This window comes from Neolamprologus multifasciatus, chromosome 10 (assembly GCF_963576455.1).
Source record: "Neolamprologus multifasciatus chromosome 10, fNeoMul1.2, whole genome shotgun sequence".
Lineage (NCBI taxonomy): Eukaryota > Metazoa > Chordata > Actinopteri > Cichliformes > Cichlidae > Neolamprologus > Neolamprologus multifasciatus.
This window is the reverse complement of record NC_140448.1, coordinates 23,872,451-23,896,715: the sequence shown is the minus strand read 5'-3', so window position 1 is coordinate 23,896,715 and position 24,265 is coordinate 23,872,451. Positions and strand designations below refer to the sequence as shown.

Below are 24,265 nucleotides of genomic sequence, written 5' to 3'. Positions count from 1 at the left end.
AAACAAGCGGGAGTAAAGGCTCAAAAAACGACTTTATTTTTCAGATTTTTATCCTGAAACCGAGCCATGAAGCAGTTTTAATGCTCACCAAGCATCACTTCCCACCACTGATGAATAATATACAAAGAACTGCTATTAAATAATTAACATTAGCAGTCTGAACAAATACAAAGCGCCTTAACAGACTGGAAACAAGTTTATTTTCTTAGCAACATTGTTTTCTTGGATCTTTCATAAAGATGATGGTTGGTGTGGTGTTCCTACATAAATGTGACTAAAAACATCTTATTAATGAAACCAGGTCTTACACTTAAAGACATATTGTGGGTAGTTCACTGCAGCATCGTGCTGGTTTGATGGTATAAAAATCATTGGACATATATATGTGTGTGTGTATGTGTGTGTATGTATGTGTGTGTGTGTGTGGGGGGGGGGGGGGGGGGGGTCAAAAATGCAAACAAACAAAATACAACTAAAGTTGGACACATTACAAAAAAAATATTGACTAAAATATTCTTCAACAACTTGGATGAAGCTATGGAGATGAGGAATGGAAGCTCCTCCGGTGTGCCTCGGTTCATCCTCTACAGCACTTTGTACCGGCCTTTGCTCGTCGGCTGGTAGGAGTTTTGCTGGGGGAAAAAAAGAAAAGAAAGAAACGGGAAATAAAATTAAACATTTTCGGCATAAAGTCACTGCATAATAAGAGTGGATGACATGTTTTAACATGTGTGAGCAAAAAGATACTTACTAATCGGATGAGCTCTTCCTTGATTAGCCGTGTAATTTCTGTTTTGGCTTTCTGCACAGCCAGTTCATTTGCACCTACAACACAAACAACATGTTAATATTCAGTATAGGCTGCTCTGTTAAGGAAACTGGACACTCCATTAGGAAATTCATTGCCCTGAGGTAATTAAAAAAAAAAACTACCAAAATAGAGGGAGGAGTTGTATTTTGCAAGAGGCACTTTTAACAGCATGATTTAAGCCAACAAAAGCTTTTTTTCCTTCTTTAAAACTTGAAAAGTCAAGATTATCTGCTCCGTGTGATAACTAGTTTATAAACTTCCTGCGTTGTGCTGTTCTCAAGTTATCATGTTCATTGTTCGTGTTCACTGAACCTTAGAGTTCAGCAATCGTACAGCTGCCCTAAAAATATCTTGTTATATCAAGTGTCAGGACTTTAAAAAAAAAAAAAAGGACAGACGTTCTTTGACACATACTCTCAATAGCCAGGTAGATTTTGCGCTCTCCTTCCTTGGGCTCTTTGCCTGGAGGGAAGTACGTTCCTCTGATGGTGATGGCAGCTTCAGAGTATTCACCGATCCTCTGCAAAGCTTCTTTAGATGTCACCTTCCACCTGGCAGTCTGAGGGAAGGAAGAAAAGGACGATTTTATAAGGCCTTTTTTGTCTGCTTTATGTTCAGAGGAAGAAACAAAATACTTTGGGATTCTTGATTGTTAATCAGTCGTGACAAAAACCACAAAACGCTCAGTTTAAGCATCTGTCGTCTAAAAGATAAGCCCCTCTCCCGGACAAAAAGCATTTGTATTGAGCATAAACATTTTGACAAAAATTAGAACAGCTTAGCTTTTTTAATCAGAGATTAAAAGAAAGTTATTTTCTTAGTAGCTTAAAGAAGTCGAGGATTTAAATGTCAAGTATTTTTTTAATAGATGGATTTGCTTAATTTTCCACTCAAATTTGCATATGTTAGACTTTACATCATGATGCACCAACTACACGCCGGAGGTGGATTTTAAAGGAGTATAACAGGAATGAATGACTACTAGGCCCTCAGGTCTCCAGCTGTCTGCGTCCGTGTTCGCAATGGAGAATAATCAAGACTTACGTGTAAGCAAATCAGGAACATTTTAAAACATTCACAGATGTTTTAAAAAAAAAGTACAACTGGCTTTCCAACTTTAAATCTGAAATTGCATTGCTAAAAAAAGCGACAGTGTAAGTCTTACATAAACACTTAGAGCAACAACGTCTCTGCCAGAAAAACTTGAACCCGTTTCACTTGAAACCACAACCAGGAGATGGGTTTGGTGTGGTGTGCAAATCACTAAAAAGAAAGCAAAGAAAACACTCAAAGACGTGTAAAGTGGAACTGATGGTATGTATAGGTAGAATGCCTGCAGACTAAAAAGTGAGCAGACTCTAAAAATGGGAATCATCTCTCAGTTTTATAGGGGTTTTAGCAACGTTCACTCAACACAACGTATAAAAAAGCAAGATGAGAGAAGAAGGAGGTCTTACAATAATGCAAAAAGAATGACAGGATATCTGTGCATTTGGGAGGAAAAATTACTTTTGAAGGAATTTTGCTGGATTTTTGTTATTACTTCCCACATGAAAGTACACTTAAATGATGGTAAATCTGGGTGTTGGAGGAATTGTGGCTCCCAAACTGCAGAGCATTATGTCTGCTGGGAATGTCAACACATGCAAAACTACTGGATGGAAACAGACAGGGTGTGACAGGGTGGATCGTCAACACTCACATATGACCTTATATCTGGATAACTTTCCACCAAAGGAATCAAATAATCATATTGATGATGTTGTTTCATCACCTTATGATGTATTATGATCCTTAGATTTCCCCATCACGCATTATTTATTTATATACAAATGTATGGATAACCAGGTAGCTGCAGGTTAGTCTTACATGTCTGTAAATTTGCTGAAAAGTTTTAAATAATAATAGTTTTTGTGTTTGTTTTTTAAAGTGGGCTTGAAAAACAAAGGGAGCAATAGTAGAGCTCAGTTTAACAGGAAGTAGTCAGGAAAAAAACTGCAAAAGCAAAAGTTTGTTTTATGTTTTGGTTTTGTCTTCTGTTTGGTCTTTTACTCATTTTTAAGTCCTTACACGGCCTTGCCCCACACGACCTCTGAGCTGTTGTACTTCCCAGTTGCTCAAATCAGCAGACCAGCTGCTCCTGGATGTGCCGAGGACACAGTGAAGGCTCGGGAGAACAGGGATTTGCCATGGCGGCTCCCAAACTGAGGAATTCTTTGCTGTTAAAAAGACAGGCCTCTTCACTACCAGTTTGCGCTTATGACCCACCTCTTCATCTTGGCTTTTCCCCAAGTGTGAGATGTTGATTTTACTTTTTGATTTTAAAGTTTTACTCGTGTTTAATTCTGTCTTGATGCTTTTGTTTTACATTGTAATTTTAATTCAATTTTTTTTATTCTAACATATCTTTATTTTTGTATCCAGAGGTTTTATCAGTGGTTGCTGTTTTTTTAAAGTGCTTTAAATGAAGTTGGCTTGGCTTATCAGCGGCACGGGCTAAGCTAACAATCCAACAACAGCACAAACAGAAATAAGCTAGCATGCAGACAGCTGATCCCTATATTTTTGACACAGACTCCTGGTGACAATACACAGCAACAACATCCAGATTCATGATTCCTTCCCTATGCTGTTTTGGGGAAATGACTTAGTCGAGTTAAACTACTGAAACCCAGCGGCTGTAAAGAGAAAACCTGAGTCCCAAAAACAAACAAATATTTCAGTACAGTCCTGCGCTGTGTGCTGCTGACCTGAGGGAAGTCGTTGATCTCCAGCTCCTCTTCATATCTCCTGACTGTCTCAGCCTGCTCAGCCGCCTGCCGCTCCTCCTCCAGCTTCTCCACCGGGGTGTAGTTGAGCTTTGCATTGATCTTTTCTGCCAGCTGCTCCGCGATGGTTTTGGCTGACACTGAGGGGGTCATGATGGTGCCGCCCCGCAGGATGGCGTTGGTTGCCTGTTGCATCACATCCTGTAGACAGAGAGTAATTGTAATTGTCACAATGCAAACAAAGTTTTAATTACCAGCTGAGGTCCGAGGATTTTTGTGGGTTGTAAACTCAACCCTAAGTATTGGACACAATAAAAATGAAACCTAAGTGGTTAGTCTGAAAAACCACAAGTCCAGCAATCTCAGCTGTGTCATGAATACGCGCACAACCGTCCAATTCACGATGGCACTGGAGTCTTGACGTACCTGAGCCTCAGCGCCCAGGTTCTTCTGAGCGTTGATCTTGAGCGCCAGCCTTTTGGCCATTTCCAATTTCTGGATGTTACCAGCAGACGTAGGCCCGAGTCCTGGCAAACCACCGGGGGCGGCCGCTGTGGCGGCAACAGCTCCAGCTGGACCAGCAGCCGCGCCAGGAGCAGACAGATCCTTCACCCTCTTCTTGGAGTTAAACATACTTTCAATTTGCTCCTCAATCTAAGAAGGAATAGCAGTTAAACATGTTTAGTAATTATATAACTGCAATTAGAGGACAAAAAAAAACTTATAAGAAGCCAAGCAGTTTAGCAGAGGTTAGTAAATAATTAAAATAAAAATTTAAATCTCCATTATTTAAAAGTTACTCACATCCAGGGCTCCGTCCTCATCGTCAGAGTCCTGCAAACCGAGAGCAGCTTTCTGCAGCTTCTTCCTCTCATTGGCCAGAGCATGCTCAGTCTCATCAAACTTGAAGCCTTTTCCTGAGAAACCACTGCTGCTCTTAATGGTCTTACCCTCCTGCACAGAGGGAGGAAAGAAAGAAGCTTTTAAGTTTGTCACGTTGTCTTTCTAGATCTTTTTTAATCTGCTTACTAACCGAGACACCAAAGATCAATCAAATTTTATCCCAATTAATGTTAAATATTCATAATAAAAGAAAACGATAAATAAATGAAACATGAAGTATAAAAGCAACAAACTAGCACCATGTAACTGTAAGGAAAGCATAAAAATGAACACGATATTTAAGCTGATGCATTACATGTGCAGAAAGACGTTGCTAATTTCAGAAACTTCAACATACGTTTCTCCCTGGCAGTAAGTACTGCTAAAATATACGATTGCCTACTGTGGGTCTTTATCTTACCGCTTTCTGTTGGTCTTTGAAAGAGGCCCAAAGCTGCTCCAGTTCTGGTGGGACCGGAGAGCCCGACAGCTCCAGAGCTTTAATGATATCGCCAGCATAGCGAACCTGATCCTCAGTGATGAACGTGTAGGCGTATCCCTGAGAAGCAAATATGTACAGATTAAACATGATTACCACCAACAAACAAAACACCCCAAATGTCAACATGAATTTCCTAGTTTTTGATGTCTAAAATTAAATGAGCTTCCTTTAAAACGGCTGACCTTGTTGCCTGCTCTGCCCGTGCGCCCGGCCCTGTGAACGTAGTCCTCGTAGTGGTTGGGACAGTTGTAGTTGACCACCAGGATCAGCTGCTTCACATCAAGGCCTCTGGCTGCCACAGAGGTGGCGACCATCAGACGACACGCTCCATTCTTAAAATCGTTGATGATGCTGTCTCTGTCGTACTGATCGATTCCTTGGAGACACAGAGAATTACTACTTTGTAGTAAATGTGGCCATGACAGAACAGAAACCTAAAAATATAACTGACAGATATAAAACTGACTGATTGTATATTCACATTAGGAGGACAAAAAAATATGAATTCATGTGGTTTGATGAGACTTTTTAATATTCCTGGTCATTGTTTAAACAGACCAGATCATCCCAAATACCTGAAATTGAAAAGTGATTGACAAGCTGATAGCCAATGAAAATTCAATATGATGAAAAAAAAACTAATGAGGCTTCTAAATGAGACTTGAGAGGGTGATGTCACAGTAGCTTTGTTACTCATTATATGGCTGTCAAAGTCAAAGTGTGGCTCAGTACCTCCATGTAAAGACATGCAGGGGTACGAGGCTTTCATCAAGTCTTTGAGCAGTCCGTCTGCGTGCTCCTGTTTGTCCACAAAGATGATAACAGATCCTTTTTCCTGGTAGTGACCCAGAATCTCCAGCAGCTTCAAGAATTTCTTGTCCTCATCGATCACTAGCTGCAGAAATAAAAACAGATACTTTAAAAAAAAAAAGGGGGGGGGGGGGGGGGGGAATTAAAACTGAACTAGTAAGCAGAGAAACTGAAAGGGAAAGTTACTGTTTAGTGAGATGTAGTGCAGACTGCTTACCACGTGTTGCTCAACATCAGAGCAGACGACACTGCGGCCTCCCACCTGGATCTCCAGGGGCTTTGACAGGATCCTGCGAGCCAGCGCCTCCATGGCTCTGGGGAAAGTTGCTGAGAACATGACCGTCTGACGATCTGGACGCACGTTGTCAACGATACGCATCACCTGGTGTGTGAATCAGAGAGCGAAAAATATATCTGCGAATTTTTGTCACTGAACACTTTCTCTTGCAGCGTTTGCAGGTTCAGAGTTGATTTGTCCTGGCTTTATAAAACATGTTGGACACAACCATTCCTCAAGTGCTAAACATTATACACTAACAATGCTTCATTTGATGCTGCTCATTTGTGAAAAGCTGTATGTTAATGTATAATCACCCACCTGTGGCTCGAAGCCCATGTCAAACATCCTGTCTGCCTCATCCAGGACCACATATGTGACTCTGCGGAGGTTGGTTACCCGACCTACACATTAAGGAAGACGGGCATAAGGAAATCAGTTAAATATGAACAACGTCAAGGCTTAACAGGCATCCTGCCTTCTTCACATCACATGAAACTAGTCTAACAAAACACAGAAAAGCTTTTTCCATGATACAACTACTTGATACAACTGGACAATAAATGAAGGCATCCTAATTTCAGCACATTTTTCAAGTGGCCAGAGTTTTATTGCATTGGTATTTTAGGCTGTTAATTTCTTTGCTCGTCTTGCGTACCATCTCAGGGGCAACTGGGACCTGTAAAACATATAATACAAGAGATGGAGCCACATCAAGCACTATCTGAGCGAGCGCCTTTTCACCTACAAGGGAAACATATTACAGATTACCTCGCATGTGTGGAAGCAACAAGAAACCCCTTCTATCATACTAACTGCTACACACATGTAATAGCTACTTTCTAAGTACACTAATAGTGTGTTTTTTTTCACATTTCTATGCAAAGGCTCAGTGCTGCGCAGGACTCTACAATCATATTTACTCCCAGAAGCAGCACATTAAGTCAAAATAACCTGACATGATGCAAAACTCTGATATAATACAGTGCATACCCCTGACCACCTTACATCCATGTTACGATACACTTATCAAACATTACGATTGTTTCCTGCTTGAAGTCAGAGGAACCGTGGAGGCAGCACCAGGTCCACCTACCTGTACTTGGCCTCAGCTTCGGGAATAACACATCAGTCTTGTAGATATGAGTGATCCCAAAGGTGGTCAAATAATGCCAACAGTTTAGTAAGTAGTACTGATTTGGTTCATTATGTACTGTATCATACTGTCACATTTAATCCATGCAAAGCAACAAGAAAAGGCATCAAATGTGCAGATTTGCATTTATGTCCTATAAGGATAGAGAAGCGACACGACCAAGAGTGATGAACTCACCGCTGTTGGCCCCCAACATGTCAATCATTCTTCCTGGTGTGCACACGATGATCTCAGCTCCTCTCTTCAGCTCAGCAATCTATAATACAGAAGGCAGCGTTAAGGAAAAATACACATTTTCTTTCTGTTGCAAGAGTTTTGAGGGAGGAACAATGTCCAGAATTTAAACACTTATAATACCAACACAATAAAATGATTATGGTGCACGAGGAGCGTATACAATAATGAGCAACTTGAATTTGGAAGTTTCTGCAACTGGGTCTCAAATCGGTGTTTCCTCCAAACCTTTTCAAAATTCTTCAAATTATTTTACAATATATTTTTTAAGAAGTCTCAGCCATGCATGTTTTGGTTTAAATATATACAAGAATTGCAAAATAGTTTAGAAGACCAATTTTAGGTTGGTATTTTATGCCGTTATTTGATAGTATAAAAGATAGACGCAGCCACAATGTCGTCACCTGCTGTTTGGTGACGTTCAGTTTGACATCACCACCTTGGTGTTTTGAAATTAGATGTGAAAAGTGAGACTCAAACTGAGGATATCACCACCTGGTAAACAACCTGGATAATCCAAGTCGTTAGCCAGTGAACATAACCTGGATATTCCTCCTTTCTGACTACGAATGGCCATCATTTAGACTAAAGTCTTCAGGAAAGTGCTTACAGGTAACAGAGTAAAGGAAACCAAGGGCTGTTATAGCACAGACTCTACTACTTAAAATCTTCTCGCAATTGGAGGAATCACCCCCTTGCTGCCCATAAAAAGAAGCAGGTTTAATCTTCTACTCCACCTCAAAGTTAAAGTGGAATTTATGGTTCAGCAGGGAGAGCTCGCTTACAATATGCTGGAAGTCCACGGTCTACCTGCACAGAGCTTTCTGTCAATTGAGGCAGCGAACAAATAAGTGCTACAGCCGGTCTGTGGGCCACTCTTCTTGTGCTGTTGATATACAGTATTTTTTGACATGCACTACTGGCATTTTGGAGGACTGCATGGAAGTGTTTTGCAGTGGGTGAAAACCCTTCTCTCCACTCACTGTCCACACAGAAACCTGTACGTGGATGGAACAAGCAGAACCACAATTTGCTCTGAAGCCTGTGTTATACTGTCAATGTTGACAGCAGTCCTGTAAGCAGTTATTATAGCAGCAGTTGTTCTTGTTTGTTTTTTTAAAACAACCTATTGTAGTTTCCCACACTATTACATCAACATCAGCCTGAATCATTAATGCAAGGCAGGATGGATCCATGCTTTCAACTTGTCTATACCAAAATCTAACCCTACCATCCAATATATAAATCCATTTTTGGTTCTACTGAAAAGCATGAGCTGCTATGTCAGATGGACACTATAGGTCTATTAAACCTCTAAAATGATGTAGTTGTGCTACAGCGCACACTTACCTGTTCACTGATGCCCGTGCCTCCATAAACGCACACCACCCTGAGTCCCAGCGGTTTAGAGAATTTCTTACACTCCTTTGTGATCTGCAGTGCCAGCTCTCTGGTTGGAGTCATAATTACAGCTGTGTAAAAGGGAGGAAAAACAGGATAATTGGATTGTTGTCGTTAGGGAAAAAAAAAAAAAGAAAAGAAACTTGACCATTTGGTCTTCATCTGACCTACAGTTGGGTTCTGAACCTGGACTATGAAAAGCAAAGGAATCAGACAGGATTCATATGTTTTTATATTTTAGCGGGAAGCCCAAAGGAAAAATAAAAGTTCCTGTTGCTTACAGATTGGGCCCTCGGATTCCTCCAGGGGTCTTTGGTCCATGATGTGTCGGAACATGGGCAGCAGGAAAGCTATGGTTTTCCCGCTGCCGGTCTTAGCAATACCAATGAGGTCTCTGCCCGACATGATGGCAGGGATGGCCTGGGCCTGGATGGGTGTGGGTTTCTCATAACCGTGCCTTTAAAAGAAAACCATGAGCATCTTGTCAGAAAGAGTCATACGCAATCCCAATATATTAATTATATATTTGTGGCTAGTCTTGAGTGAATATGAATGGTCATATTTATTGGCTTATTATTGGATTTTATATAAAGAGAAAAGACTGCTCACTGCACAATGATTTTCAAACATGCACACACAGAGACACACTCACTTCTTCAGGGCGTTCAGGATCTTCATCGACACTCCACACTGCACCCATGTCTTGATGGGTTTGGGACAGCCTTTCCCTTTCACCGTAATGCCTTCCAGTTCCAGCCTGTACGCATTCACTTCTGTATTTATTTAAAATAAAATAAATTAATAAATTGAATAAAGAGATTTTAAACAGGTAATTAAGCATGAAAAAGACAAGTCGTTTATCATAGAACAGATATGGTTTTCTCACTGACCTTCTGTAGTCATCTTGGCCAGCTCGGGCACCTCCACGTAGAAGTTTTTGCGGTACGGTTCATACTGGATCTTTGTGTGGTCAACAGGCTCCAGGATCTTCCTTTGTTTGGTCTGGAAGCCTGTGAGAGCCGTCTGGAGATCAACCTCTTCCTCCTCTGAGGAGTACTGTCAAACACATGAGCATCATTTTAGATTGTTAAAAGATGATCCCATCAGCAGAAAGCAGATTAATTACTGAGGATCTCTGTTTCATTCATCTCAGCTTCTCGGGCAGCGAGAGAAGAGGTTTAACCTTTATTGTTTAATCAAAGCAAGCATTAAAATCTCACCTCCATGGCATCCTGGTCATTCTCCATCAGTTCTCCCTTCTTTTTGTGCGTGTGAGGTCCTTTCTTGGTTTTAACGACTGTCACCACTTTGGTCACAGTCATTGCACCTTTCTGCAGAAGAAGAGAAGACACACATATTCATCAGCAGAAGAACAAACATCCATAAAGGCAGCATCTGGTCTGACACTAGTAGATGAAACGGATGATAACAGGAGATCCTTTCCAGTCTATTTTTCACAATGTTTAATCCCTGACACAATGTTTAATCCCAAACATCAGGAAAATGTTGACAAACTTCTATTGCATTTGACCATTTTTTCTAAGATTTTTAGTTGAGGTGTGTTTTTAGAGCTGATCCTAATGACTTTGGGGAGGGTTGGGCAATAAGGATAACACTGCAAAAGATGCAAAAATCCGACCTTCAGATCAGATATTATGTCTCAAAACACTAGATATCGGAGAAACCGACCTGGTCTTTGGGCCACATTATTAAATTTTACCTAACTAATGCGGGATTTTGTCCTCACCTTATCATTTCCTCTCATGGCTCCAATGTTGAACTTCTTCACTTCCTGTTTCACCTCCTCCATGTAGGCATCCAGGGGATCTATATCATCCTCCTCTGTCTGCTGCTCCATGGGAGTCTCCTTGTCCTTATCGTCATCACCCTCTTTCTTACCATCCTTTAACTCCTCTTTCCTTTCCCCTTTCCCGTCCGCCTCCTCGTCATCATCTCCCTCCATTACAGCAGAACCGTCCTCATCATCGTCTGAAATGAAGAGTTAATTACGATGCTGGGCAAAGATAAAGCTACAGCAAGTATTGGTCAGTTAGCTGATAAAATTAAAGCAAATAAAGGGTGACTGATTGGTTTATCACACAGATAAAGTTTCGTTAGACACAGTTTAAACAATTTAAACTGCTCGTGAAGTCCAACGTAAAAATTCAACAGTGTTTCCTTCAGTTACTTCCTCACCATCATCGTCCTCCAGGCTCCATTTCTTGCCCTGCTTCATCTCCTCCAGTTCTTTCTTGATCTCTCCGATGTTTTCGATGGCCTTCTTCCTCTGCTCTTCCCTCCACTTCTCCACCCGCTCCTTCCTCTTCCTCATCTCCTCCTCCAGTTTGTTCTGGTCAAAGTCTTGCTGCATGAAAACAAAGGAAAAGCACAAATATTTTACTTCTCGTTAAGTTCTTTACTTCTTGCTTATTATTTCAAACAAAGAGGCAGTTAAAGTTCTTTCTATGGGCAAAGAAAAACATGAAGAAAGGACAATGGCATTCAAGCTAGCAGAAGTAAACATATCAACCAACTTACATCCTCAACCTTTTCATCTTCTTTCTCCTCTTTAATCTTTTTCTTTTCAGCTACAGGCTCCAGGGTGTCCTTCTCTTTGCTTTTAGCCCTGCAAGGGAAAAAGAAAATAAGACAAAGTGTAATAGATGGGATTATGGAATTGCTCAGATTAAGCAAATCATGCAAATCATCCATCCAATTTACAAGGTCTTCTGTACCGTTCACCACTTCTAGAGGACAGTTTAATCTTTATAAAAATGGAAAGCTCCATATATTATATGGTGTTTTTTTAACTGTCGCCAAGCTCTGAAAATATGCCTCACATCCTGGCTGCTGATAGCATCTTTACATGACATGTAAAAGAGCTACAATACTCTAACCTTAAACGCAGCCCCTTTCACAACATATAATTATTTATCACTCTGCATGCCAACAAAAGAACACAGAGGAAGTACAGAGTAGAAGACTCTGTGTGTTTTCAATTTCACAGATGGGAATTTAAAGCCTCACTTTTCATCCTTTTTACTGCTCTTGCTGGGGCTACCAGAGCGGGACCTCCGGGCTCGGCTTCTGCTGCCCGACCGCCTCCTGTCTCGGCTTCTCGACCTCCTCCTCTCCCTGCTCCTGGAGCGCCTGGAAGCCAAAGGCAAACATATCACATATAAAAGGACAAATCAACAGGGAGACAACAGTTTTGTCAGTTTCAGCTTTTTAAGTGTGCTGATGCGCATCTGAAAGTAAACCTCACAATAGCTTAATCATGATAAAACTGTATCATAAAAAAGTGCATGAGAGTTTTCATTGTCTCGATTTAAAATGATTCTTCGCCATCACTGAGATTTTTATCCACAGTCCTACTGGATTTGCAAAATTCAACACATGTGAACGTTTTAGTTCAAAATAATTTTCAAATCTATGGATGCAATTCTACTGAAATTAAAGATAATTACCAGACAGAGCAACAGCAGTAAACAGTTTTGTTAAAAACTAAATTTGGCTTCTATTCATCACCGTATGGCTTGGACATATAGCCTGTTGTTTTTTTCCCCCATTAAAGCAGGCTATTGTCTGATGGAGTTTATCAAAGAGTTTTTGGAGGACTAGTGAATGACTAAAGTGCCCTAATGTCTCTGAAGGAAGAAAAAAAAATTGAGAATGTGCCCTTCTCCAAGCAGACAATTGACCTTTTCTCATTGGCGCTGGACAAGAACTGTAATGTTTGCGAGTCAAGTTACTCATCTTTGCAAGTGGGAAAACAAAAGAGTATGAGATTAGTGAGTGCCCCAGGAGTGATTTATTAACAGAATACCTGCATGCTGAAGCTGAAATGGGACAACAGGCAGGCTACAACCAAAACCATGTCAGACTTTTGAAACAGATGCAAGATAAAGTGACTGAAATGAACCCAGAACTGCAATTGGTATTGTTGCATCGTATTATAGGTCAGGAAGTGTTGTGCAAGTCTGCACGAACCATGTTGTTGATGTTGTAAAAAATAAATAAATAAATACATTTAATAATGGGCCAGGAGCACTGAATCACAGACAGTTTGCAGCTCTTTGGATTCACTACAGGGAAAGAAGATTTTAAGTAAGCATCACTGCTGGGTTTTGGTTTGTTTGTTTATTCTGCTCTCAAACAGGAGAGGTTTCCACATATAAGTAGACATGCTCATAAGATGCTGGATCTTATTTGGATATACCTTTATATTTGAACAAACCAATACAGATACAGATCCTCTCTGAGCAACAATAACATGTTCAGTGTCATTTGTATTTCCACCTACAATATTAACACACACTAGCCAAAAACACAATATATCTCTATGAAAAAGGAGACGGTCATTCTGCCTGCATATGGTTGGAAAGTCAGTATTGTTACATCGGATCAAAAGAGTGACCAGAAACTTCCATTTGTGTTCAGGCTGTACACCAGAAGAATTCAGTCCACTTCAAAATGTATTTATTTACGTGTACACTTAAACGTGTACACTTAAACCACCACACACCTGGCTCGTTTTCTGTCTCTGGAGCGCGACCTGCGGCGATCCCGGCTCCGTGACCTCTCCCTCCGGCTCCGCTCGTCTTTCTTGGAGCGCTTGTCCGGGGAGCGACTCTTTGATCGGCTACCCGACCGTCCCCGAGATGCGGAACGTTTCCGGTAATGCCTGTTGATTAAAAAAACACATGATATGAGAGATTAGCTCTTGGTTAACGTGCATAAACATCAGTACGCTTTTAGCCAGCATGCTAACGCTAATCTAAAATCGCTTCCTCAAACACAAGTTAGTCACACTCGATTCACCAGCACCAGACTAACCGGAAAAGTCCAGACATACCTCGACTCACGTCCCATCTCGAACCCACGCAGATAAATCTCGCAAAAAAAGTGAACTTAGTTCTCAGAAAATAAACGAGTCTTGTGCGTCGAGTGGATGTTTGTGTGTTTGAACCCGCACGTAAAAAAAGTGCGACTCTACAACTCCTAAACTCCACGGGTAAAAGGTTGCTGCGCCACCAAGTGGTGGGAGGTCAGAATACCTCAGCCTTATCACAGGCTGTGTCGCATTTGTGAGCGGTTCCCGAACTTTATGAAGAAGATTTCATTTTCATTTATTTCACCTTATTCATCTCTTTATCTTTCGTGGAACTGAAACATTTTAAAATTCTCTCATTCTTAAATATAAGTTGTATTAATTGGAGGATCAGTGGTTTATTGGTTCCACCACAGAGTTATAAATGAAAAACCTATTTATCTTTCTTGTTTTCCACATTTTAAAGCTGAGACTTACATGAGAGATCGCACTGGATTTGAAAAGAAAATATTTTTTTAAAAAAAAAATCATCCAATGGCAGCTTTTTGTCACTACTGGGGTGAATCTGAATGCAAAATGTTCAACATAGCAAATATTTGCCAGAAGATTGGTTAAATTTCAATATGAACCATAAATAGTAAAGTGAAAGAAGAGTAGTAACCATAAAGACAAGACATATAACAGCAGATCAAATGACTCCAATAAGTTTTGGGGGGGGTGGGGGTTGCATATTTGTCACATGTGCATGTTTCAGATGAGCAAACAAATGTTAATATTACACAAAGATAACCCGAGTAAATACAAAATGCAGTTTTTAAATGACTTCATGTACTTAGGGAAAAAAAGCTAACCAAACTTACCAGGCCCCTACTAAATACTACACCATTACAACCACAGGAGCGTGAGCTGTTGAAGGCAGAATGGATCCATGCTTTCATGTTGTTAACATCAAATTCTGACCCTACACTTTCAATTGTGCAAGAGTTTGCTGGTTTGATTCCAGCTACAGACACAAATACCCTTTAGGGTTACATCCTGTCTAAAACGCTGCCAAACCAAACATGCTTGACCATGCTTACATGGCTATACAGGCATTTAGTTACTGCCCTGTGATTGCCTGATTAGATTAGATACATATTTTTAATAAGCTAAATTTAGTAATTTCAGTTCCCTTGGTCTTTCAAATTAAGGCTTTTTCAAAGTGTGGCTTAATAACTGATGCCAAAAAAAGAGGTGATTCACACAAGTAGTATTTATTTGGTATGAATTGTTCGGTTGCTCATTCATCTTTTGGAGCAGAGACTGTTTACATCACATCAACACTACATTTGTTACTCACGTTCAAATATGTAAGATACCGCAAGAGCCATTAAAAACAGTATCTGCAAATTTACGTTATCAAAAAACAATCAAGTAGGTCAGACGAGTTGTAGGATAAATTACACCAAGTCATTCACATGGAAAAAATATTCACATTCATAAATTAATCAGGTTAAAATTACAAATATGAAACAAGGACAGCACAGAAGTAGAGAGAGCATACTGTATATTTATGCAAGTATGTATGAGAGAGGCTTGAACAAAGCAAAGCAGGATATGACACCAGAATTACTCAAAACAAATAAGCATACAAAGTCCCACTGCCTCACACAAAACTGCAGTGACAGCACTTTCTAGTAAAACCCCCCAAAACACTCTCAGCGTGTATAAAGTTCAACGCGGTTTTAAGCTCATGACCGAGCGTAATAACGTACACTAAACATACAAGGGCTAAACTCTTCATCAGACGTAAACAAAGAAGGAAATTGTTTGTAACGTAAGTGGACCCTTCCCAAAGATCAGAGAAAATGTGATTTTTAAAGCAGTGCTATGAGGAAAAGAAAATCCCTCAGAAATGGGAAGGTCCTCAACACTCGAATATCTTTAAAATCTCTAACTGAAGGTTGGAGGGCCATCTATGTAAAAGTTTGTTTTGTAGAAAAATCAAAGAAGCTCACAGTTTGAGGCAATCCAGAAATTCTGTCATTCTTCCTCATTCCATTTATACCAGAGTAGTTTTGTTCTTCCCGGCCTCTTGTACCTCTAAGATCTCCGTCTTTTTAAGCCAGCTCATTCTGATGGACAGAAATGTTTGATACGGCTCTTTATACAACAGATTATTAGTGTGGTTAAACGATGTCTAACTGCTGGCCTCTTTCTCTCCTTCTTATTATTTGTTTTAAATAGGCTGTGCAGCAGTGTCGGAGGTCATCCGACCCTCTCCACTCAGAGAGGAGCAACGTAACTGTGAGATCTCTGAGATTAATCACAGTATTCACAAAAAAGCTGAATTAATAAACCTGAGAATAAAAGTCAGAAAGCAAATTTCTGAATCTTGTCATTAATCTCAGGGCGAGTATTTTTCCAACGCTGCTCGAGTTAAAAGTTTCTCACACTTTTGTTTGCGGGAGATTTTTCTACTGGGCTGCTATGATGATCTGTGACACAGCTGTCACGTCTCTATCTCGTCTACAGCTCTGGTGCGGACACTGCAATCTGCAGGCGTGTTTATGTACCGTATGAGAAAGAACAGAAAACTGCTGCTTCTGTCAATGTCATTCATACTGTCAATTGTAACGGATCTAGAAACTTTCCTTGCAAGGTTGTACCAACGTCACTTTCACGATGTACAAATGAAGCACTTCAACCTAAAAGGCCAGCAGTGTTCTGCGTTTGATTTGAGTGGCATGAACTGAAAGTGAGTTGACCCTGTGCGATGCCCTAAGTTGACAAAAAGATTACTATAGTGTTGTAGACTAGCTACCTCCAAAATTCTCCAGCAGTTTTCATCGTCTTGACAGCAGATTTTGGTTTTACAGAAGAGTTAGAACCATGCTGAGGAATCTGGCTGTGGCATTAGCTGAAAATAGGACACCCTGCTCAGACTAAGCATCACCTTTGGAGGTTATTACTCCGCAGAATGACTCAAGGGCTTGGCGATAATTCAAAGCGTTCTGACTCAACATCTTGTTCAGCAAACAATTGTTCCTATCAGGTGTCAGATTTAGAATTATGACCCAGCCTTTTAGGAGACTCCAGTGTTTCCCCTTCATAAGTTAAATGCAATCTGTGGCTGCCCACTGGGATGTCAGACTGATGACTGTACAGTAATCCAATCTTCGCCGTGATACTTCCCATTTTCCGTGCTAATAAATATCCTTCTGCGCAATAAATGGCAGTACATTCTTTACACACAGGTAACACAGGTTTCACAGCTTCTGTTCAGAGAAAAATTAACCTGGAAGTCTGTAACAAACACCGAACTTTGTGGTCGGGCGTAGCTTTAGCGTTAGTGAAATCCCGAAGAGCTCAAATGACGAGCACTCGTCCAGCTGGCGTGTGCGGGCCTGATCAAAGGCAGCAGGGGTTCACCTCCAGACTGTCAATGATAAAACAAGCACCTGAGGGTGCAAATGAGCATGCCTATGTTGCTATGAGAGATGGGAGGGGACAGCAAAAAAGGAGGGGTGGGGGTTTACAGAGGTCCTTGTAACCTATCAGGGAGTCTCTGAGCCAATGAAGAGCAGTATCTCATGCGAGAGGATGAAGGTGAAGAAGTAGACACAGAGGTCAGCGAAGACGTCACCCATCCTCCTGTAGGTGTCCATGGAGCGATTGATGACCTCGGCAGGGATGCCGGACAGTAACAGGGCAGCAGTTAGCACAGTGGTCTGGGTCTTCTTCTCAACCTGCAGAAACAGGAGAACCCAAAGCACATTATATGCAAATATATGTGCTTACTTCTCATTATTAATCAATCTATTTTTGCACTAAATAAATCAAGATTAAAATGTTCAAAAACTAAAACTCTTTTAGAAATTTGTGCCAAAAGTTCCTTTAGTGGCCACTTGAGGCTGGCTCAAAGAGCAAGTCAATCCCCATAGACTCCCATGTTAAAATGTCCAGCTTTGCAGCAGAAAGAAACATGTTTACAACCTGCTTTGGTTGCTAAATTAAGTGGAGTCACTGAACTGGACCTCTCCAACCTCTCCATCTATTCTTCTGGTGATGACTTAACAATCCACCAGCTTTTCCAAATATGATCACTTCTTATTTAAAAACAAGAACAGCAGCTGTTAAAATTAAACCCTGAGCCTTCAAAATGAGTCCAAAACTTGTGGGTGATGTCACAGTGGCTTTGTCCATGTTTTAAAATATCACTGGACACTTTCTTTAGTACCAGTACCAGTTTGGACCCTCTGTGGCATAGATTCAATATGCTCCTGGAAATATTCCTCACATATTTTGGACCATACTGACATTAAAGCACCACACTGCTGTGGATTTGTTAGCTGAACATCTATTATGCAGATTTAAATATGCAGATCCACATCATAAATGAGTACAGTGAACTCAATGTCATGTTCATGAAAGCAGTTCAAGAAGATGGGTGTACTGTAGTCATAATGGGATGGGCATGGTTGGCAACAGTACACCAAAATCTGACCCTACTATCTGAATGACACAGCAGAAATCCAGACTCATTGGAGCAGGCAGCATTTTTCCAAACTTCTATTGTCCAATTTTTGAGACCCTGTATGAGCTGTAGCCTCAGTTTCCCTTTCTTAGCTGACAGAAGAAGCACCCGGTGTGGTCTTCTGCTGCTATAGCCCATCTGCTTCAAGGTTCAGGGTATTTTGCATTTAAAGGTGCTCTTCTGTATACCTTAGTTTTAACAAGTTCTTTGAGTTACTGTTGCCTTCCTATCAGCTCAAACCCTCAACATGGATTTTTCACACAGAGAATTGCTGATCATAAGATATTTTCTCTTTTTTCAAACATTATCTGTAAACCCAAGAGATGATTGTCTGGGAAAATCTTAGTAGATCAGTTTCTGAAATACTCAGACTGCCCAACTGGCACCAGAAACCATGCTATGTTACATTTAAATCATCTTTCATTCCCAGATTTTCTGATGCTCGGTTTCAGCAGGTTGTTTTAATCTGTCTAGTTGTTGAACAGGTATTTGTCTTTTCCTTATTAACAAATAGTTTTTTTTCCTTTCTTTTTTTTTAAAAAAGGGGGTGATGGGTGAGGCAACTTCCATCGCCTGGATACAATGTCCAGTAGATTTGAAATCCTGTTTAACTAATAATCCACTGAGAAGTGTAAACATAATCTTGGCTAGCTATAACTTGTTAGTCCACTCTGACGGGTTAGTCCTCTCTGAAGACACAGCAGTGTAGCAGAATTAAGGCTGTGAATTCATAGGCGTGCTCCAAGACCTCATGTTCAATTTAATATTGTACTTTGTATGAACTTGGCGTTGGTTGAGAAGATTGTGGCTAAAAAGACTGGGCTGTCAGAAACAGCACAACTACATCGGAACAACTGCAATAGGTCATTGTATTTAATTTTCCATTTATACAGAGAAAAACAAAACTAAAATATTATTCGTAGTGCTGTCCAAGAGATGAGAGTCTTAAAAAATAAAAACTCACCTTTGGAAAGTATTTGGACAACCCCATGTAGGCCAGTTCAAGTGTCAGAAATGGAGCAAATATTGACTAAAATAAAACAAGATAAATGTAGCATTAACAAACAAACAAATAAATACATATTTGGTACTGATACTGGCATAAAATGTAAAAACGAACTCCTTACTAGTGAACTAACAAGTCTGTGTTAAAAGCTACAGGCTCACCAGATACTTGCAGACAAAAACCCTGACAAAAACAGCAAGGAGGACGCTGCCGATGAGCCTGAAGACCCTGAAGGGATCAAACTCCTCTGAGTCCGACCTTCCGTCCTCGGCCGGCTTTTCATTGGCCAGCTGACCCCGAAGCTTCATGGCATCATCAAAACGAGAAAAGTAGGATGCAGAGAGAAAGCCTGGACGAGGAGAGCCACTGACATCATCTGATGGCCGCTCGCCCCTCGGTCTCCGACGGACTCCTCCGATATCATCTTCTGAGGATCCTCCAGGTGGCTCACTGGAGAGCTCTGGCAGGGGTGAGCCTCTCCTCTCCGGGGTGGAGCTGTGGGAGTGACTGCCAATCCCTGGAGACGGTCTCGAAGAAGATGAGGCAGTGGACCATGGCTCTAGAGGCAGATGGAACCGGGGTTCTGCAGGACGGCGTGATGCTCCTGACAATGAGAAGACAATAATCAGTAATATGACATTAGCTAGTGCTAAAATTATTAGTCAGCTCCCCCCCCCCCATCCCAAAAAAACGAATCCAGGTGTGACGTAACTGCAGTTTTAGCTTTAATTCAAAAGGATTTAACAAATTAATTATCTTTATAAACCAATTGCAAGCTGTTTAGATTTTGTACAGGGGACTATGGTTTTACTTCAGTTCAGAGACAGCATAATATTGATAACAGATTGTAGTACCAGTAAGTTTCCATTAAGTTTTTTTTTGCTGGGTCTGATGGCATGAAGACACTGATGAGTTCCAGCTTGTCTGTGTTGTTTAAGTTAAACTGGGAAGTTAATGTCAGCATAATTTTTTAAACAGCCATTTTCAGTGCCTAACAGGCACAGTTCAAGAGCACAGGAGTGAGTGAGAACAGCGAGGTCTGAGCAAAAACAATCAGGACTTGTCAAAACTCATAGTACGTTCCACAGAATTGAGAATTTCAACACATTCAAGTCTGGGAAGATTGATTTTGGATATTTAGAGTAAGATAACTTCAGCGAGGGCACTCATGATGATGGAGGAGGACCTGGGCTCGGTAGATATGGCCACACTGAAGAAGAGGGCTTGAAGAAGTCAATTAAGAAGAGAATAGTGACTGCTGATGATGGTCGCTTCGATCACTTTTTGAAACATGATAACTATGATGTGTCGCCAAAGAAAGGGAATGAAATCTGTACTGTCAGGAGCTGATCTTAGACAGTACTGCTGGTGTTGTGCCATAGAGTGATTGTCTGCCACTTCTGATTTTTCTATGCATTTTCAATGTATAATATCTTTGCTTATTGTACCTACATTATAATAAATACAGTCATTTTTGGCCACTTAAAATATCTCAATAATTATTTGTTGCAATTTCAGCTCCCCTTTTGGCCATATCTCTCTATTCTTCATGCCAATGACACTTTTTACCCTGATAAATAAAGGATATATAAAAGTCACAGCCAAAAACCAACTGCAGCTTTTACCTTGTCACTCACTCCTGTGCTTTCTGGTTCCAAATGACTAGATATTTTGTTAGGCAAGATATGCTTGGCATATATGTATTTTTTGTTTCCTTATGTACTGACTACTGCAGCTTCTCTGCAGGTGTCTTAAAGCCTGTGTGCAATAGGACAGGTTGGCTGAGGTACCTTCTATCTACACTGCTGTATTGCTGTGTATTAATTATTCTGTTTATCAGAGCTGAGCAGCCTGTGAGCCACCCTCTGATCTCCACCTGCTAATGCTAACAGCATTTAGCATGATTTGAATCCCAAGCTGCTGCCATTTTCTTCTTCTAGTTAATATATCTGCAGTGAGCCCGATTATTTACATAGTAAGTTATGGTCCTAAAAGACAGCACTAACGTCCCAACTGCAGCCGCAGGATGAGGCGGGTCTCTGTCACGACAGCGTGTTTCAATAGGAAAGACACGCCCAGGAGAAATTCAGAGGATCGTTTGTTACCGATTACCGTTATTTTCAGGCTCGTTTTTGGTGATTCCCACGATCCTGTTCATCCTGTCCTCTGAATTCATGAGCAGCCTTTTCCTCCGGATCTCCGCTCTTTTCTGTGCCGCCGACATGGAGCCCGTCTTCTCCTCGCTGGCCTCCCCGGACTCCATGTCGATAATTAAGTAAATGACCCTTTAATGCAAACTCAGCCCACAGTACATAAAGCTAGTGCTTCAGTAGCTCACGGTACACGACACAGAAGCCTCAGACCACTGAATTAAACGCTTAACACGAAAGAGCGACGAGCCTTAACTGTGGCGCACAGTGATGATGTCAGCACGGCTTTTTTAGATTACGTCAACGATATGCGATGATTTATTACGAATAATAATAAAATAATAATAATGAAGAGGCCAGATGGGTATATTCTGCAAAAAGGCAAATTTACAACAAAACGGGTCATATATTTAAAAGAGAAAGGTGATATTTAAAACAAATAAAAACAAATGGCAAGTTTACAAGAAAAAGGTAAAAAAAAAAAAAAAAAAAAAAAAAAAAACCTATATAAATTTATGGTAAATAAATTTATTTGTTCTTAGTTTGCTTGAATCCTCAGCCTCTTTATGCCTTTAATCGGCTCTAATACGCCTTCATAAAACTGTATAACAATATTAGCATTTAACGAGCATATAAAAGTACAAAGAAACACTAAGGAAACAGTGTGTTCTGAGTGGCAAAGCATAAGCATAACAAAGCATAAAGCATAAAAAACGGGATAATTTCATTTTTGTTTTTCGAAATGGCACCAAATTTTAGATTATCTCTAGACCTCAAGAGGCTGGAAGTGACAAATTCTGCCTTTTTAAAAAAAATCCATTTCTGAATGGTCTGTAGTGTTAATAGGAAAAATAGCTCTAACCTCTAGGTTTGGAGTATTCTTTACTCAAGCTGAAATAAAAAGTGCATTAACGATACAACTAAAAAAAATCAGACCTGAAATAACACATTTTTTCAGTTAATTATATAAAAGCAGGGCATATTAATTTAAATAATTGTAACTGAGCTATGGAAAAACTGAAGAAATGAAACAACTTGATCATTTTATTTGTTTCATCTTTTGGTCATTGGTTATATTAAAGCAATGAAGTGATATAATAAAGGTCTGAGAAAAATGCTTATTGCAAATGTCAACACAGCACATACTGATGCTGAAAAACAGACAGACAGATATCATTAAAAGCCTGAACTTACCACAACTTTCATACCCTTGATGGGTGTCTGTACATCTCAGACTCTATGGGCCTCTGTTAGCATGTTAAAGTTAATGACAGCACAATTTTAAAAAACAACCGAACAAGAGGGGAAAGCTTCTTCTCTCTGAAATGAACACATCAGCACAGCTTACATTTGCAAAGTTGCACCTGAACAAACCACTTCTTCTTCTAGAAGAATCACCATATCAATACAAATGTACTAGCACTGTAGAGAAAGGTGGGATTGAAGTCCACTCGGCTAACCTCTCACTACATAGGAGATGTAATAATTATAATCCTATAATTCCTATAATTTATCATCTTTATACTCTCTTTCTGCTATTTGCACATTTTTTACTGTAAACTCCTAAGTTAATTTGTAAATTTTGTAGTAACCTGTAAATTGTAAATACTGTAAAACTTTTTTTCTGTCATTTAATGGTCGGGCATTGTACAGCTACAAGCATTTCACCCCCATGTCATACTGTGTATGGTTGTGTGTGTGTGTGTGACAAATAAAATTTGAATTTGAATTTTGAATTTGAGATAGGGTAAAAGGTCTTAACATCCAGCCTTTATGATAACAGTGAAACAAAGTTCTAGAAAAGAGCTTATCAATGTGTTTTTAATTTGTATCAAAGTTATAATCAAAGTATACGTCTAAGTAATATGATGAATGAGAAATCAGTTTGAGTAATGAAACTGATTTAATATTTAATCTCCTGACCTTCTGCTGTGATTTGGTGTGTGCGTGCGCTTTTGTGCTGAGGTTGATTGTACCAGCAGGGAATCTAAATATGGCACACAGCCTAGAGCTTGTCTGAGGTCTGTAGCGCTTGGTCAGAATGACTAAGCAAATACTCAGAGAAAGTTTGATTTTTAACATTTATGATTTCATTAATTTAATTGATAAAACAAAATTATATGAAGTAAATTGTGATTGACAAACTGAGTTTTAAAGAGTAAAGATGAGATAAAGCATTTCTATATAATGAGCTGTTTGGAAGATTGGATCTAAGCAGATCCAGCAGAGACACCAGAGGGATCTATCGCTGAGCCGGGGACAGAGGCTGACTGGAATTTATTCTTTATTGACAAAAAACAAACAAACAAAAAAAGTCTGGTGCTAAGAAACAAATATTTTATAGCGATAAGTTAATAAATTTTCACTCAATTGTCACTTTTCTCCCCTTTAAATATCTTATACCAACTATAAAGCATGATGGCACAGGCATGATGATTTGCCCTTGCTCTGCCGCCACAGGGCACTGTCATTGCTGCTGTCATTGAGTTGACCATGAACTCTTAATAAATACTAAAGTATTCTAAGGTGAAATGTGAGGCACAGCTAAAACCTTACTGGAATTGGGTCACACAACAGGACAATGACCCCCAGAACAAATTTCCAACTGAGTGCCTCAAAGCCCAGGCCTCCACCTGACTGACTATCCACAAACCTCAATAATCCGAAACAACATTGTAAAGAAGAGTGGACCAGAAGTCATATGGAAAATAATTATTTCAAGTTATTTCATGTCAGGCTGATGTTCATCTGAGGTTGTATTTAAATCCTTTTAGAACCTGTAAGGACAAAATGATTTTTTGTTACATCCTGATTACATAAAGCCTAAGAATTAAAGGAGTGTGTACTTTACTTTTTACAATGCCTGTACAATTAGGGAACACAGAGTGGGTCAAGAAGACTCAGAGAAGCCTCTCAGATTA

General features: G+C 40.1%; 2 protein-coding genes across 2 annotated transcripts; both read right to left on the bottom strand.

Annotated features, from left to right (window-relative positions):
• Nucleotides 1-13: 13 nt before the first annotated feature.
• ddx46 (DEAD (Asp-Glu-Ala-Asp) box polypeptide 46) lies at nucleotides 14-13,846 on the bottom strand. The gene is made up of 23 exons (XM_085175895.1): nucleotides 13,697-13,846; nucleotides 13,367-13,525; nucleotides 11,869-11,991; nucleotides 11,380-11,467; nucleotides 11,038-11,206; nucleotides 10,589-10,830; nucleotides 10,062-10,172; nucleotides 9,732-9,897; nucleotides 9,494-9,614; nucleotides 9,123-9,298; nucleotides 8,791-8,912; nucleotides 7,384-7,462; nucleotides 6,372-6,454; nucleotides 5,991-6,155; nucleotides 5,696-5,858; nucleotides 5,146-5,339; nucleotides 4,883-5,020; nucleotides 4,384-4,533; nucleotides 4,006-4,233; nucleotides 3,562-3,780; nucleotides 1,226-1,370; nucleotides 752-825; nucleotides 14-632 (listed from the first exon to the last, which is right to left on the bottom strand). Exons 1-23 carry the CDS (start codon nucleotides 13,711-13,713, stop codon nucleotides 585-587), a joined length of 3,180 nt encoding a protein of 1,059 aa, XP_085032021.1. The 5' UTR covers nucleotides 13,714-13,846; the 3' UTR covers nucleotides 14-584.
• A 346-nt stretch (nucleotides 13,847-14,192) lies between these two features.
• camlg (calcium modulating ligand) lies at nucleotides 14,193-21,641 on the bottom strand. The gene is made up of 4 exons (XM_085175899.1): nucleotides 21,307-21,641; nucleotides 19,356-19,798; nucleotides 19,153-19,218; nucleotides 14,193-17,400 (listed from the first exon to the last, which is right to left on the bottom strand). Exons 1-4 carry the CDS (start codon nucleotides 21,455-21,457, stop codon nucleotides 17,209-17,211), a joined length of 852 nt encoding a protein of 283 aa, XP_085032025.1. The 5' UTR covers nucleotides 21,458-21,641; the 3' UTR covers nucleotides 14,193-17,208.
• Nucleotides 21,642-24,265: the final 2,624 nt, after the last annotated feature.

Coding starts and splice junctions, on each gene's coding strand:
- ddx46 (XM_085175895.1), bottom strand. Junction 6,455..7,383: donor CATGTTGGGGGCCAACAGCG/GTGAGTTCATCA, acceptor CTTAATGTGTAG/GTCGGGTAACCAACCTCCGC. Junction 826..1,225: donor AATCTACCTGGCTATTGAGA/GTATGTGTCAAA, acceptor TTTGTGTTGTAG/GTGCAAATGAACTGGCTGTG.
- camlg (XM_085175899.1), bottom strand. CDS start 21,457: ATGGAGTCCGGGGAGGCCAGCGAGGAGAAGACGGGCTCCATGTCGGCG. Junction 19,799..21,306: donor AAACGAGCCTGAAAATAACG/GTAATCGGTAAC, acceptor TCTCATTGTCAG/GAGCATCACGCCGTCCTGCA. Junction 19,219..19,355: donor TTTTTGTCTGCAAGTATCTG/GTGAGCCTGTAG, acceptor GTTTTATTTTAG/TCAATATTTGCTCCATTTCT.